Source organism: Cyanistes caeruleus, chromosome 13 (genome assembly GCF_971803275.1).
Source record: "Cyanistes caeruleus chromosome 13, bCyaCae1.hap1.1, whole genome shotgun sequence".
Lineage (NCBI taxonomy): Eukaryota > Metazoa > Chordata > Aves > Passeriformes > Paridae > Cyanistes > Cyanistes caeruleus.
Window position 1 is genome coordinate 13,952,012 of NC_141713.1, and position 17,031 is coordinate 13,969,042.

The 17,031-nt window shown below is 37.5% G+C and overlaps 2 protein-coding genes across 9 annotated transcripts in view; one reads left to right on the forward strand and one right to left on the reverse strand.

Moving 5' to 3' along the window:
• The window catches only part of LIPC (lipase C, hepatic type), a 77,384-nt gene extending 67,928 nt beyond the window's left edge, over nucleotides 1–9,456 (forward strand). For all 7 annotated transcript variants that reach the window (XM_086849035.1, XM_023934094.2, XM_086849037.1 and 4 more), the window contains 5 exons: nucleotides 364–597; nucleotides 1,667–1,909; nucleotides 5,138–5,258; nucleotides 5,960–6,178; nucleotides 8,309–9,456. In XM_086849035.1, coding sequence (XP_086705161.1) covers nucleotides 364–597; nucleotides 1,667–1,909; nucleotides 5,138–5,258; nucleotides 5,960–6,178; nucleotides 8,309–8,408 — 917 coding nt within the window. In that variant the 3' untranslated portion in view covers nucleotides 8,409–9,456. The remainder of the gene's footprint in view (nucleotides 1–363; nucleotides 598–1,666; nucleotides 1,910–5,137; nucleotides 5,259–5,959; nucleotides 6,179–8,308) is intronic.
• A 3,159-nt stretch (nucleotides 9,457–12,615) lies between these two features.
• ADAM10 (ADAM metallopeptidase domain 10) overlaps nucleotides 12,616–17,031 on the reverse strand; it is a 41,864-nt gene continuing 37,448 nt past the window's right edge. For both annotated transcript variants that reach the window (XM_086848989.1, XM_086848990.1), the window contains exons 13-16: nucleotides 16,745–16,853; nucleotides 16,211–16,431; nucleotides 15,370–15,496; nucleotides 12,616–14,894 (exon numbers count right to left, since the gene is read on the reverse strand). In XM_086848989.1, the coding sequence (XP_086705115.1) occupies nucleotides 14,800–14,894; nucleotides 15,370–15,496; nucleotides 16,211–16,431; nucleotides 16,745–16,853 (552 nt within the window). In that variant the 3' untranslated portion in view covers nucleotides 12,616–14,799. The remainder of the gene's footprint in view (nucleotides 14,895–15,369; nucleotides 15,497–16,210; nucleotides 16,432–16,744; nucleotides 16,854–17,031) is intronic.

Sequence of the window (17,031 nt, forward strand, 5' to 3'; positions counted from 1 at the left end):
CAGATTCTTATCACAGACTTAGAGTGGTAGAATGTCACTGTTGGACATGAAATGATTCAAACACACGCAGCTCGAGATGTGGTGAAAGAAGAAGTTTATTTGTTCTTTCAGTATTTATAGGTTTTCAAGCACGACCAGGGATTGGATAGTCAGGTCAGCACCTTCCCAGCAACACTGGCCGTGAGAGACGTCCATCAAAAGGCATATCTTTAATGGAATGTATAAACACCTATGTTTATAGTTACTTTTCTGGGAAAGGGGCTAGAAATTGTGAAAACAATATTGAAAGGTCTGATTCTCAGGGCGACAGTAGAACAGTCTTTCTGCAGTATATGACAATGGGATTATTTGTATTTATTTCAGGCCTCGACCCTGCCGGTCCCTTGTTTGAAGGAATGTCACCAACAGACCGTTTATCTCCAGATGATGCAAACTTTGTAGATGCAATTCATACCTTCACTAAACAGCACATGGGCCTCAGTGTTGGCATCAAGCAGCCTGTGGCTCATTTTGACTTTTATCCCAACGGAGGCACCTTCCAGCCGGGCTGTCACATCCTGCATGTGTACAACCACATTGCACAATACGGGATCAATGGTAAGAACCAAAGGCACACAGTGGGAGGCAGCGGGGCAGCTGTACTGAGTCAGTCTGGGAAACTACATAGCTGTGGTATCACCCCTTGTATGCAAGGTATTTTCTTGTTTAAAGATCAGTTACCTGATTTTTACATGTCTTGAGTTTATATTGTTTTTACTGACTGTTTTTATTGAGCTGCCTAGCACTCCTGAAAATGAGGCCATGAGCATCCTGCTGTTGAGCACCTCAGAATAATTTAATGGTATTTGTTTCAGTGGCAGGGGAGATGAGAAAATTTATTCTAATTAAGCCAGATTTGTCTAGTGTGCTGTTAATTACTTCAAATCAAATAAAACACAGGTCTGTACTACTTGCCTCTTTAGTTCACCTTTTCCCAACTCCACGTCCTTCGGCGGCACAGATGATGCTCTCTCTAGGACCTGATTGCCAGTGTTCCAGGCTACCTTTTATTTATAGAAGGTTACTTCCAATGTACTTAAACATAAATGTAGAGAAACTGATGCAAGATACTGAAAAAGGTCCTGATACTTCTCATAATAGCAAACCTATTTAATATTTTTATTGTGTTTAATAAAATTTTTGCTCCTTTTTTCCAAGTAGTAACTGCAAGAAAAGTTCAACTTAAGAGTCTGCCAGTCTAATAGGGACAAAATATGGTATTGCTGTCTAAGGATCAAAATCCAAGAGTGCTCAGCAATTCAGAATGAGACTGCTGTCTTCAATGTGGCATAATCTGAAAGACTACACATCAACTCAGGTCTTCTACTTACAAAAAACAGCCAGAACAATTAAATAAAAGTTCATATTTACAGTGTGATACAGTCAGGCTAGAGAAGTTTAAGCAGAAAATTTCTTATCATGGAAGTTCAGCCATTCTATTTTTGAATGATCCTAAAAGTAAAATTGCTACAATTTCTGAGGCAAAACCAAGATGCAAAGGGCAGGGGTGTGTGTGGGGAAACAATAACATATATTTACAGTTTATAGTTGGCTATGGTACTTCTCTGCAGTTGAAATGGTGGAAAGAAACAAGGGCATGTAAAATTCTGTTGTTGCATTTTTTCAGGCATTGCTCAAACTGTGAAATGTGCTCATGAGAGGTCAGTTCATTTGTTCATTGACTCTCTGCTGCACAAGGACAAGCAAAGCACAGCTTACTGGTGCAACGACATCAACACTTTCAACAAAGGACTGTGCCTCAACTGTAGGAAGAACCGGTGTAACACCCTGGGCTACAACATCAGGGAGGAAAGGCTGCCCAAAAGTAGACGACTCTTTCTGAAAACAAGAGCGCGAATGCCCTTCAAAGGTTTGTGGGAATACTTTTTACCGTGTTCAGATTGATCACAAAGTGGAAGTCTGAACCTAAGCTTTTTACTCACTCATTAAAGCTTATAAAATCTGTGAGAATAATCAATTTGCTGAGACAACTGAGAATCCCAGTAGGCCAGCTTGATGCCCTTTAATCAAAAGCCTGGTTCTCATATTTCTGGGGGAAAGAGCACACTGCATACTTGCCCCAGGCGAGCTGTGGTGCCCAGGGTTCACAGATGCCCAGGGTCCTGAACTGCAGGATTTTTTACAACTGGACTGTTCAGGTTTGTTGTAACATATGCAGGCACACAGCCAAGCCAAAAAAAGCAGCATAATTACTCTGGAAAGCCTGTAAAACATCCTGTTCTGTATTTGCCCAAATTTTATCTGCAATTAGACTGTGAAATGACATATAAATTACTACTTTTCAAACAATGGACAGGCAACAGAACAGCACGGACTTTTACAAGGCTGAACTGTAGCACTAAAATTAAGACTGGCAGTGGCTTCAGCTCTAGTACATTACTTTATCGAGCCATTGTGGATCTTTGGCTGTGGGATCAGACAGAGGGCCCCGGCCTGACAGGGGGCGCAAGCCTTCCCAGCATTGCACTCAGCCGCCAGAGCCTACTGCTGCTGTTGAGCAGACTTTCCCTTGCCACTGGAAAGGTTTACGAACATTTTAAAGTGAGAACAAGCAGGACCAAGCAACCTCTTCCCAGGGGCTGTCAGTGCAGAGGCTCCTGGCCCCCGGCTCTCCTCCTCACACCGCCTTCACCGGCTGCCATGAGGCGTGTGGGGAGCAGCGGCGCGGGCAGGGCTCGATGGCGGGCACAGACCACACACACACGGCGAAGGTTGCCCTGAGGCTGAGGCACAGCCCCGGCACAGCCCCGGCCACACGGGAGCCCCGCACCGGCTGCCGGGGCTGTGCCGGGCCGGAGCCTCCCCCCTGCTGAAGGGCTCTGCCCCCGCCTGCCCCTCAGCCCGGGCCTTGCCCCGGGACGCGCTTCGCACATTCGTGCACCCCGGCTCGAACACTGAAGGGGCGAGGAGAAAGCCTTTAAAAGGCTGCTTGTGTTATACAACTTGTCTCCCCACAGTGCCCAGTTACTCAGCTGCATTATCACGTGTTTTAAAAAAACCCAAACAAGCCAAACCAAACCCCAACAAAAATTCAGGTACTTTTAAAATAATTTTGGAAGTCTTCCACTAGCACAGCTGTGAAATATTCAGTGCTGACTCCAGAGGGATCTGCGCAGTCCTGAATGACACTCAGAGCAGCTGAACCTGCTGAATTTCTTCTTAATACTGTTTAAAATGGCTCAGGAAGGTACTTGGAGTAGATTTTAAAACTCCAGAAGCTATGTCTAGTTCCTAATGTTATCTTGCTCCAGCACAGTCAGGGTCAGGTCCTCAGAATCAGTGAATGACAGGCTCTGGGGATGTGCTACCTGCTGCTCTCACACCTGGGCGCTGAGATGTGATCACTATGTTGTGTTCCTCTCTAGATATGGAGCTAGCTTCAGTTTGGGGTAAAATATCTCTGTCTTATTGGCTTTGATTTCAATTAAACATGCTGCATTTTTATGCTTAGAACTGGTTTTGCATAAAAAACCATCCTTGCCCCATATGTGGGTAAAAGTACCCCAGACAATGATCTCCTTTCACAAAAATTCCAAAACAAAGTGGCAACTGTGGGAAGGTGCTTACAAAGTCATCTTTGTAATGCTTTTTTAAAAAAAAATGTTTGAAGATCATGTGAGAAGCACAAACAGAAGAAATTTTAGAAACTCAGCATTACACTTCACAATCCTCTCTGTCTTCACAAAATTTAATTTTCAAGTTAATGACATTAGATTCCGAAGTATACATCAATCCAGCTCAAACAAAACCCTCAGTTTGTTACGCAGAAGTTAACATTTATAATAAAGGTGTGATTGCACCTTGAGTTTTTATATGCTTTTTCCTTAAAGTAAGCACCATAATCACAGCAAAACCTTAGGCTGTGTCGGATCATATACTGAAAAAGCAGTTTTTACATAGAGAGAAAACCCAGAGAAAGATAGATTAGTTATAAAACTAAATAGGCAACCCCCTCTGCCTTTGTTCTCATCAGGTTTGTGGCATAAAATCAACCATTTTGTTTTCCACTGAGGGACACGTTTGGAGAAGAAAAGACATTGTTCACTAACATGCAACAACTGTAAAACAACAAAAAGATACAGCTATTCCAGCAAATACTTTCTATCATGAACATGCTGAGCTGCACAAAAAAAAAAAATATATATATATATATACATACATATATATATGTATCTGTGCATATGCAGAAAAAGATGATTCCATTGGCAGTATGGGGAGCCATTCTCATATGCAGTGAACACTGAAGTGGTAAAAGAGGCTCTACTCAAAAACTATCATGCAATAATGTTCCTTCATATCTAAATCTATCAGTTTTGTCTAGAAGGCTGCAGGAAGAATGACCAGATAGAAGAGTTCTGGACATTCAAATGTAGCTGACAGTATCTGTATGCACATGCTAAAAATGTATGTTGTCAGGGTTTTCTTTTTCATAATTTACAATATAGAAGACTGATGATTTCTTAGGTGTTTTTCATGCTGACAATACTCAGTTCAGACTTTCCTAAATAGCGTTGTTTCTAGAGCTTCAAACCCAGACCTTGAAGCATTAATGACATTGTTAACAGATGTGTTTTAAGCACAACATATCATTATGCAGTCAAGGAAAGTATGTGAGTCATCTGTTTGGCAGGGCAATTTTCCAGTTGATCAGAGAAACAGCCTGACCACATTGCATAAGGTCTTTGATCTGTATCATACATCTATAGTCATGCCCAGTCACAAGGATTTGCCTGGTCACTAGATAGAGGGATTGCCAGACATTCTGACAATTATACTTCAGAAAAGCTGAAATATTTCCCATGGAAGAATGTTTTATCCCAAAAAGAAACTCAACACTGATTACCTTTTTCTCCATCCTTTAAATAAAGCAACAGGACCTCAAAGGCCAACAGATTACACAGCACAGCAACAACCAGAAAAAAATGACAATGTTTTAATTTCAACAAATTATTTTGAATAATAAAATGGAATAACCATCAACTTTCTGCTCTGAAAGGCAAAAATATTTTGCCTAAGAAATCTATTGATTCTTTGACCATGCATTTTGCCACTTTTTGCAAATTCTTCCTTCCTACAGTGTATCATTATCAGTTCAAGATCCACATCATCAATGAAATCGAAGGCAAGCAGATAGAACCAGCTTTCACCATGTCTCTGGCAGGGACTAAGGAGGATGCTAAAAAGCTGCATATTCCACTGTAAGTATTGTGTCACATGTAATTGTGCATGTGACAAAAGATGCCAACTTGTAATATCATATCACATTGATAATCTATGCTATGAGTGAAATGGTTTAGTACAGCTAAGTGAATGTGAACTGGAAATTGTCTTCTCTTCACTCATACTCCCTGAAAGTCACAAGTTCTTACAGTGATGATACAGTTTGTGCAGAAAAAAGTTGTTAGAACACAATCAGTAAATTTGGAACTTTTTCTGTCCACTTACTTTGGTCCATCCCATGGCTAAGACAGGGAGGTATAATCAATTAAAACACAAATGAAAAAATCAGCTGTAATTAAGATAAAGAGTTTTGGATATTTATCATGATGGACACTATCTGTATTAGTGAAAGCAAAGGCAAGAGTGTGGGTCAACATTTGCTCTAGCAGGCAGAAGTTGTAACATAGATGCTATTATGGGACACCTTTTCTTTTGCTGTCAGAAACCACTACTGCTTCATCACCTGTTCAAGCTTCTGCCACTTCTGCTTCTTTCCTAGCATGTTGTCATCTTTCATCATTTTTTTGCACCTGGAGGAAGAACATTCTCAAGACATTAATGTTTTGTCCTGGAGAAGGAAACATAGTTATTTCTCTAGTTTTCAGGGGGAAAAAACTATTTTTTTCACTTTAATTCAGCATAATTTAAATCAGCATTGTTCTCACCTTGTTTTCTGTAGAGTTGAAGGTATTACTGGGAATAAAACCTACTCCTTTCTTATCACCCTGGACACTGATATTGGTGACATCATAATGGTAAAGTTGAAATGGGAAGGAACTCCAGTTTGGGAAAATATCTGGGACACATTTCAAACCATAATACCATGGACAAAAGGCACTCGTCGACCAGGACTTATAGTGAAGGCAATAAGAGTGAAAGCAGGGGAGACACAGCACAAGTAAGTGTAATGAGAGCACTCAGTAACACCACAGGTGTTTGGCACACAGGTTATCCCAGTTCAAATACAAGCATCCCAGCCCCAGCAGTCACACCAATGAATGTAATTACCTCACTCCCTAAGGACCATATGAAATTTCAATGAAACAAGATATTATGCAAGATAAATAATGATTCCAACATTAACATAATGAAATATTCAGATTCCTACTTACAAAAAACATGCCAATTCTTAATTATTTTAATTTAAATACCTACTTCCTAGAGAAACTCAGCATCACCATTCTTGAAAACACTCATTAGAAGGATCATGTGCTGTACTATACAGTCCTATGATTATTTTTCATGTTCTTCTTTTCCCTGTTTATTGCTTTGAAACTGGATCACCAAGTCTGAGCAGCCTTGTTCTCTATATAAAGCAATGCTAACAACACATTTGAAACTGCCTACTCATACAGAGAAATTTCATCCAGAAGACAGAATAAAAAAACCTATAATGATTCTCACTCCTTTAATCCTTTGAGAAATTTTAACTGAGCAGTTTAATTAAGGTTAATGAGAAAAGCACACCTTACCTTGTAACTGAGGCTCAGTCTTAGAAGGCAATTTTTCCTTGGTACATTCCCTTTCTTACCACTACAACTGGTGCAGACTTCCTGCAGAACTCTTATTGGCAGAGCTGTATCTCCTTAATATTGACACAGAAAACAAATTAGACAAACAGATTTGAAGAGACATTTCTTAAGACAATCTGTGTGTGTGCTGGGGGACAGAGAAAGGATCATATTCTCCTAGGTGGAATCCTCCTAAAAGTGTATTTTGGAGGTGTTTTCCTGACCTGGCACTTTGCACATGCTCCTGCTGGCAAAGCAAATTAAAGCAAAGCACACAATGCAGACTAGGGAGCTCTGTTTAGGAACAGGTTCCTGTACCTTGAGATAAAAGGTATGAAGGTGAGAAGTCGTTTTCCTAACCAGGAAGCTCTTGTCCAGTGCAGCTGTGCCGGTAGCCTGGCACAAACCAATTACTGCTGTAATTAAGATAAATTAAATAAATAGATGTATTACTTTCCTTATCTAGGAAATGATTGAGGGGGGCTCTTACACTGACAAAAAATAATGCTGGTATCTTCAGGTACCTCATGCTCCTTGGAAGGTTTTTTTTATTACAAGTGGAAGCAGTTTGTCCCAAGCTTTTAGTGGACACTGATTATGTGCTGGGTTTTGTTCTTTGCAATCTGGGCAGTGACATTCAGTTATCACTGAAATACTGCATTAATGTTTAGGAGGGAATGAAAGGTTATTAGGTGGTTCTAAAAGGAGAAACAAAGGACACTCAAGGAAAAGTATTTTCTTCAAAGAAAACAGGTCTGTAGATTTTTGCCTTCCTTAGAAGACCAAACATCGTGTATTGCAGAATTAGCAATTTTGGAAATTCAATAATTAAAAAAGACAGTAAACATGAAATGTATTTTGACTTCTCTTGTGCTTTCTCAAGCATTTGAACAGCTGACAGTATTTTATCTCTGGTTATCTCAACCTCTAGATGTTTGTGATCTTTGTACATATGATGAATGTTCCTTTGTTAGATTATCTAACGGGAAAGACTTGAGATGTAACAGCGTAAACTTAAAAAGCAGTTAACAAACAGACCATTATGAGCAATGAAATACCAGATTCTAACATTTGGTTTCAAGTATTTCTGTAGCATATGCAGTTGCTGATGTTAGCATCCTACAGAGCGGATTTTTAGCAACCTCTCAGCTAAATACCAGTATTCCAGCAGCCCAAACAGGGCAACCATGGTGGGAACAGTAAGAACTGGAACAATGCCAATGCCCCACTGACAGAACAGAACAAGTGACTGTGAGGATGCGCTGCAAAGAACAAGCACAGTGACACCAGGGAGACAGAGGCACAATGCACTCAGTACCCAGGAGCTGCCTGCTCCTCTTTTCCTCTGTACCTATGATCTGGCAGGCAGATACAACTCTTTCCTCACAAGCCTTTAAAAACAGAAAGACACCTTCCTGTAAAAGGCAGGATAAGGAACTGGCTAAAGATTGGGAGATTCTAATTAACATTATGCCTTCTAACCAATATTATGCTCACATGCTATCTTTTCTTTCCAGATATACATTTTGCCCCCAAAGCATTGACAACATTCACCTTCATCCATCCCAGGAGAAGACATTTGTGAGTTGTGAAGATCACTTCCAGAGAAACATCTGACAGAAAATGAGCAGGAACACAAAAAGGCAACTCCTTGCCAAAATATTCAAAATATGATACATCTAGTAAAATGTTTTAAAAATTCACAGCTGCATCAAATATCCTAGCAGTTTCAGAGATGGTGAAAAAATACATGAAGATATTTAGTTTTTGTCATTAGACAGTAAGCTGAAATACGCTCTTTATTCATCTAGGAGCACACTCTGAAAATTATCAGTGAGCAGCTTCATCAAGGCAACAGATTGTCAATTTTCAATTGTTTAAAATCTGAAAAAAAATTTGCTCACCAGAAATAAAAATATTATTTGACAAAATCATTGCCATAAGCCTGTGAAAAATTTAATTTTGTTGGATTTAAGGGAAAAAAGAAACTTTGTTTCCCAATAAATACTTTGAAACACTAATAGCTATGACTATCAGTTTAAACTTTGCTAAATTATTTTCTAATGAAGGGTGAGTTAAATAGTTCATACAATACTACCAAATAGATACAAAAATACAAAATGCTTGAGCTGTAATAACCATATGAAAACCCCTGTAATAGTATCATCCAAGAAATCTATAACAAACCCTGTTCTCTTTGAAAATGCTTTGCTATTTAACTATTTTAATTAGAGAACTGATTTAAATTACTATCAATTTAATTATTTGAATTATGCTTAGTATTCTACACAAAATTCTAGCACAACTAAGTTCAGTTAATTTTTGCATTTAAATCATATCTGTTCAGGTCTGAGATTTTTGGATTCTAAATCTCTGTATACCAGATTTTGGCATGACTTGAAACTGCCAGAATAAATGAAAATGGTTAAACCTTCAAACAGTTTCAGAGCATAAAAACAAGCTTTGTAAGGTCAAACATATACAATTCCCTTGTTTCCTTTGTCAGAATATTCCTTTGTTTCCTTGTCAGAAAGGAACATTATTGTCTCAGATTGTTTTTATTCTATGGCTTGTGTGTACTGAAACAGAAATCAATATATATGTATTCATTTGTCACTATGATAAGCACAAGATCATTAAAAATTAAGGTTTCTTGAACTCTGAATTTTGAATTCAGTTTGTATTAAATGCTCTCTAAGTGGGAAAAAAAGCGTGCAAGAAAGTGCTAAGATCTGAAGCAAAGCATATTTTTTAATACCAAGATGTTGCAGAGAATTTTTAATCAAAATATCCAGATATTATCAGGAATAAAATGGGATTTATTTAGACAGTCTGACAAATGAACAAGCTGAGCAGATCCTGCAAGCAGTGAACAGTGATCAGATGTTGAATGTAGACATCTCTGCCAACCATTCAGAATATTAACTTCTTTTACAAGCTGTTTTCAATAACTACCATCCCTTTAAACAAACAGGAATACTCAATACAGAATCAGAAAGGCTCATGAACTACAATTGGAACTGAAGCACACTGAGATCTCAAATGAGAATTGTTGTCCACCCTGAGATGTAAATTCCAGAAGCTGTTCCAATATTTAAATTGGCTCCTAGGAGTATCATCTTGATTAGATAAATATTTGTCTATTTAAATACAAAGTCCATGAGGAAGAATCCTTAGTTCCTCACTGAAAACAAAGATTTGTGCTTTGATTTTGTTCAGTGAAGCAAACTGTTTTTTTAAACAGAAAAGTATTTCTACCTTGTATGTCAAAAGTTATAATTTAAGTGATTAATTTTATGCTTCAGGTTGCTGTCTCAAATATTTAAATATTGCAACATAATTATTTCATGAGAGCTCTGTAATATATTCTGTGTTTGTGTAAGAATCAATTGCTTAAGTACAATGACTGAGTCAAATCAGGAGCATACACAGAAGGAAATTTCAGCCAAAAGTATCTGAGAGAGGTAAGCACCAAGGCCTTTTGTTTGGTTGATATTTTACATTTGCAGTAGCTATAATCCACTGGAGAGACTCAATTGCTAGAGACCCAGTGTCAGCATTTTTAGGGGCATGAAGTTACAATGGACCATGTCCTGCAGTGTGACAGGCAAGGAACAAATGACAATGTGGCCATTTTAGTTTTCCAATGCACAATGGAAAATGAGAGCAAACGGAGAGAGAAGTATGTGTGGCTAACTCAAATTAGGCATCTCTCTAGATTGTTTCTAGAATTGAATTGTTGCTTCTGCAAAAAGCTGAAGACCTACCACTTCTGTTTCAGGGTTATCTTTTTTTATAAAGTACTTGTCTATTTAGAGAATAATTTAATACTGTCACTGAAATTGCATTTACATCAGTTATCATCAGCTTTCTAAGCTATGAATTTTGTAAGCTTCCTGAGACAAATCCTCAAAAAAAGCTTTTCTCAGAAGATGTTTAAGGGTGACAGAGCAGGAGACAAAGGCTAGAAAGAACTGGACTGCACTCCTCCCAGTACAGAAACTACACTCTCAGAAACATTTCAGACATCAAAATTGGCATTTCTCGCAAATTACTCTCACTTACTTGGTAAGAAGGCTGATAAGGGGATTTAAACTTCAGGAGAAACAGGCATTACTTCAGGAAAAGCAGGTGGAAGAAGAGTCAGAAGTGTCTACATTGTGCTGAAGCTCAAGAAATGGGAACACTACAGTTTGATGACTTCTACTGTTATTTTGTGAAAAAAACATTCTCTGGTTCTCCACTAAGAGAAGCTGGTATATCCTCAGATAAGACAAAAGTCAAGAGGAAAATTAAAAGAACATTCAGTATTTGAACTCTTGCAGATATGAAGATACTTCTGATGCCATTTTCACAAACCATATACCCAAACAAGTTCTGTGCCTGTTTTGACAGCCATTACACTAATTTCTGATATCAGAGTGGAATAAAGTCCAAGCTGTAATATATTCAGTCTCACCATACCTGAACATAAAACTGATGTCATACCTACAATTTCAAGCACCTATAGTGGTGCCCCACTCTGTGCTCACTGGGATTACTCCTGTCTCACTCCATACAGCCGACTTGAGACCTTGGAAGCCACCATGTGCTTACTCCTGTCACAGCATGCACAGCTCAGAGTGACAGAATGGCTGCTGTCCTTTTCATCACCTCTCTGGAATAATGAACCTCCAAAATTCAGAAATAAAAACATCTTCCTTCCTTCTTGTTTTTCCTGAAAGAAATATTGGAACACTAAAACCCAAATTATATGAATGGTACGGTGTGGTATAAAGTTTCATTGCTTAAGAGGACTTTAATGTCCTCGTCATGCTCACACCATTCTGACTATGCTATATAAGCTTCCACACAAAATGAATACTTCAATAACTAAAACATTAAAAAGTGCAAGATGAATAAATAGGTACAAATAAGATTATGTCAAATATTAGCTAGAAAATTTATGTATTGATTTGTTTAATTTATATTTTAAAATATACATGAAACTTGTGTATGAGCTGTTTAGCCATTATTCCACCCCTCTGGTCTTTGTCCCTACACAGAGATTTAAACCACCACCACCTCTGTGAGGATTTGCAGAAGGGCTCTGCTCCAAGAGATTTTCTTTTAATGCCCTTTGCACAGACAGTGCTATTTAGCTACAGGGAGAAGCACTTCTATAAAAAGTCATGGGGGTGGTGGAGGGAGCATTGTGAGGAAGGAACTCTGAGTGTGCTTTGATAACATCAAAGTCCACCCTGCTCACTTCGGGAAACAGATGCCCAAGCAGGACAGTCTTAACAAACAGCCCTAAGAATGGAAGACTCACTGGCACGACCTGGCTTTGAGAAGCAGTCTTATCACTTAAATCAACCATACAACACACACAAAAACTCAGAGACCCAGCTTAGCAGTTTTAAAATGCCTTGCAAAAAAGCACATTTGCTCCTTCTGTAAGTCTCACCTATCAACTGTGTATTCAGAGTAATGCATATTAATTCCAATATTCCTTTCCAAACATATTTCCAAAGGCATGCATCAGTAACGATGATGCTAGGCTTGAACATCCCACCAGCAACTAGTTTTCATTTTGAAGGTAAGGCAAGTTTTATTCCTGTGATCACGTAAGTAATTTAAAATTTCATGGCTTTCCCTCAACAGGTTACACAAACACATCTATTCTTATGTATAACTGCAGGTTGTTAAAATTGAGAGGAGGACTTTGACAGAGATAGTTCAACTACATTTTGGCATGACAGCAAAAGCCAAAAATCAAGCAAAGTGAAATCTGTGTATTCCTCTTTGCTTTCAGGGCTCAACAAGTAAATGGATCTTCAGAAGATGATTTCATCAAGTCTATTTATTAATGCATTTCAAGTTTCAAAAAACCTTACATATCTTTGCACAATACTTTATTTTTTGCATTTTTTAGTAAAAATTTCCAAAGTGAACAAAAAAGAGACTGTATAAAACACAGTGGACATGAAATCGACAGTAGTATTTCTGTTTCATTGTCTTGAACTTCCTTTCGGCTTTACCACATCTTGACTTGCAGTGGAGAGTTCAGTGCACATTTCTGTTTTCAAAAAACATTTAACTTAGACTCAAAATAAAATAGGGCAGCATTTGTCTGCCAAAATCCTACCACAGGATAACATTACAGGCAAAAATTTTACATGTTCCAAAGTCTACCACACTCAAGAAGTTACTAAGAACTCTTGCTGAATAAAAGTCACCATTTTAGAAATGCAAACCCACTTCCAATCTTTGCACAGTCTTAAAACAAATGTATTTAAAATGACTTAAAAGCAACTACATACACTTCTAACTAGTTAAGATCATTTAGAATTATTTATATAGTCTATTGGACTTGGGGTTTCATGTACAAAATTTGTCTCTAAACCATGTACAAAAAGCTGTGTTTTGAAAAAGTTACCACATACTGTACAAGTTTACAAGGAAGAGATCCCATTATATTCTGTAACATTTTTGGCCTTGCTGGCTTGCGTCACATTATGAGAATGATTGTGTAAACCTTATACTCTTAAAAAACAAAACAAAACAAAAAATAAAAACAAACAAAGGAAGCCTGTCCAACCCTTAGTAAATTTTCTCCTAAGCAAAGCCAGGAAAATTATAGCCATTTGCATCTCTAATTAGCTCGGTGCTTTTGGAAAACAAGCAATAAATACATCACAAGCTTAAACATTTTGTAATGCCCCCTTTCATCTCCTGCATAGCAGTAAGCACCTTAAGACATCTTTTATTTCATCTTCAAAAATGCCAATTATTTACATTCGTAATAAAAACTCTGGAATGGGACATTGTGCTGTTGAACTTCACTACTGGTATAAATGTGGGAAAATTGGTAGTCCTAACTACAGTTTTAACTCTGCCACAGTAGCCAGGCAAATCACTCTACTTTAGTGGTTATCAATCAACAGTATCATGCTGAAAAGTTATCCAAACACCTGATAAATTAAAAAAGAAAATAAAGAACTACAGCTTTTCTTTCTTTCCACAACCCTTAGAACACGAACTTGATTACCAAACTGAAAGAATATCTGAACAGCTCAAATAAAGTGGTTGCAATTTTTAAACCAAGTTGAATAACAGGCAGAATTTTCTAATAAAGCATGGAAATATTGGATCTAACTATTCATTATTTCACTGAATAATCAGACAAATTAAAAATATTTACGCTGAACTACAAGGAAGACACATAAAACATTTTTGAAACATTCTGACATTTGCAAAGAACATTTGCAGAACACCTGTTAAATCTCTCTAAGACCATCCAGGCTTGTATGCTGTGTCTTAGCAGCTGTTGGATAAAGATGAAATGAGTGCTTGAAACAACTTTGATAATGATAAAAAAAGTGTGATTGGATTCAAAATTGCTGTGTAAAGCATCACAGGACCCTTGACCACTACACACCATCATCCTCTGTTATCCTGAGTATGTCAATTAAACAGTAATTTCTTCATTAATAGCGGAAAAGTTTTATAATACAAAGAAACATCCATATTGCGATTCTCTTGTTTACAATTGCACACAAGTACGGGTGTACATTAGAAATACATGTCTGCATATAACAATGTATATACATTGACAAGTAATGTCTCCAATGCTGAGGTGGTCTAGCTTCCTAGCCTTGTCTGGCAGTTGAAAAATATATCATCTTTTTCTCAATTCTTGAGTAAAAGTTTTTACTACAGCCATATTTGCCTGCAAGTGAAGAAAATGCAGCAATGAAGAGCACAGAAGGGGGAAAGAATCATGATATGCTAGGACTTTGTGCCACTAAATTAAAAATATTCAAGAAAAACACTTTTCTTCTTTTTGAGCTGGAAGATTTTCTCATTAAAAATTAACCACTTCCACTTGTTTTGAGGGCATATCATGCTTTTTTTTTTTTCCTCTTCAATTTTGAGAGTTAGACTGGGTACAATGACTTATTAGGTTTTCTTTGGAGTGAGTTTTCCCATTGTAGGCACTAGGAAGAACCAAGGCAAAAAACTGCAGTCAGCGTCTCATATGTCCCATCTGATAACTCTCTCGGGGCCTTTGCCGCTGTGGGGGCTGAGTGGTTTGTGGTGGTCTCCTCCTTTTTAAAGTGCCTGTTTCAAAGAAAAGTAACCATTATTAAAATCAATTTTAAAATCTCAAGTTGTTTCCAGAAGAGTTGCCTTGGCCATGCAAATTAAATACAACTATTTTTCTGGAAAGCTTCGGATTTAGACCGGCAAAGTTTTAACTGATGAGTAACTGCATGGAGGACATATAGAATACATTTCAGGATCTCAACAGTACTTCTTTAAACAGACCAATTTCTACAAATTGTAGCATGGAATATGAAATAAAAGGGACTCTGATGCTGGAAAAAAAGTCTTCAAAGCTTCCTTTTGATATGCATATTACGTTATAGGAAAGTAAGACAAGAATTAGATTTTCATGAATTGTTTCACTGGCATAAATTCCATTTGTAGTTTTACAGTGCCAGACTAAGAATTGTAGGTTGAAACACCTGAAATTTCTCTTTAGAAGAAACAGCTGAAGAGAAAACATTTCTCTATAATTAGCTGGAGTACTCACCTGGAAGTGGTTTATGAGGAGGCAACTTTGGATTACTGCTTGGAGTATGAACACTGCATATCTTAATGAAGCCAGCCATTAACATGATCAATGCAATTCCCATAAGCAACACTGCCCACCAATAAGCCTAAAACACAAAACCACAATAACAACAAAAAGATTGTGTGGGGGCTGGCACACATGCACGAGACAGAGGACACTGAATATGGCTTTTCACTGTGTTTTAGAAGTCATCAAAAATGATGACTTTATGAAACATCACCAAGAATATGCGACCTAACATTTGAAAGAAATGTCCTCAAAGTTCTTCCACAGAAAAGCCCCAATACTTCCATTCTAGTGTCAGAAGGGTTCTTCACAGAAGATACACTCCAGCAGAGCTGTATAAGCCTAAAACAATCAACACTTTACACAAAATTGCCTATGCAGCTTTACAAAGGTGTTTCACTCTAGTTCTTCTTCCAGTATATTATTATTATTATTGAATTGTCATCTAGCATAATAAAAATGATGAATGCTAAAGATCAAAATATTTAGTCCCTTAAAAGAAGTCAGAGCATTCAAATAGGAAGAGTCAAAACACGAAAAACTAGTAAATTAAAAATGTGAATGGAGGTATTAACAGATCCTATTTATTGGTTTGTTAATGTTTGTTTCCATTCCCTTCAATCTAACAAACTTATTTGTTACACACAGGGTGCTTACAAAAAAATCTAGTGAAATAAGGGCTAATTATACTTTGAAGAATGCTGAAGCACTCTGCATATCAACACTTATCAACTGTGAATCTTGATTACCAAGAACATTTCATATTAGACTTGTAATACAAAAATATACTTACCACAATCCATTCTGCAATATTTTCGTATAGTTCTGGATTAAAAATTGCTTTCTTTAATCTAGCTAGTGGGCCATCAGCATCTACTAGCCGACACCTCATAAACACATCACAGTAGCCTTTGAAATCATTACAGGGAGATCCAGGCTGCAAAGTAATGGTTTCTTGATGAAAGTATTCCTGCCATCGGCTTGAGCCTGTGCTTGCACAAGTAGCTGGGTCCACTGAAAAGTGAATACAAATTAATCAAATCATTATTGTATTAAAACATCCATGCATGAATACCCACCCTATGTGTTTAACAGTTCCAAATTTTTTCCTATTTATTATATATTTGTATTATTTATTATTTTCTATTACCTGTAAAAATGCAAAATATATTGTTTATTTCTTACACAGCACAATGCAATGTCTGTCTGAAATGTTGTTTGAACAAAATGCTCTCAAAGTTAACAAAAAACTCAAGTACAAACACCATGAGCAGGTTCCTCAGACCCCTTCTCCTCTATTTAAACTTATGATTCAGAAAAATCTTACTTTTTCTCATGCAGCAGACATGGCACAGTTCTCTATCATCCTTGCCATCTGAGCTAGCACATGTACATTCCTCCAAGCCGTGTTTCTCACAGATAGAGCCGGCACATTGCTGTGGGAGACAAAAGCACAGCAACACAAAAAGCAATTTCACTTTTAATCACACTGATATTAGGAAAGATTAAAAATTAATATCTGAAAGCATAAGTATAGGTCTAAAGATGCTTATCAATAAAAGCAACTGCTTCAAATTTTTTTTCCAAATCTTATAAACAAAAAACACAGTTACT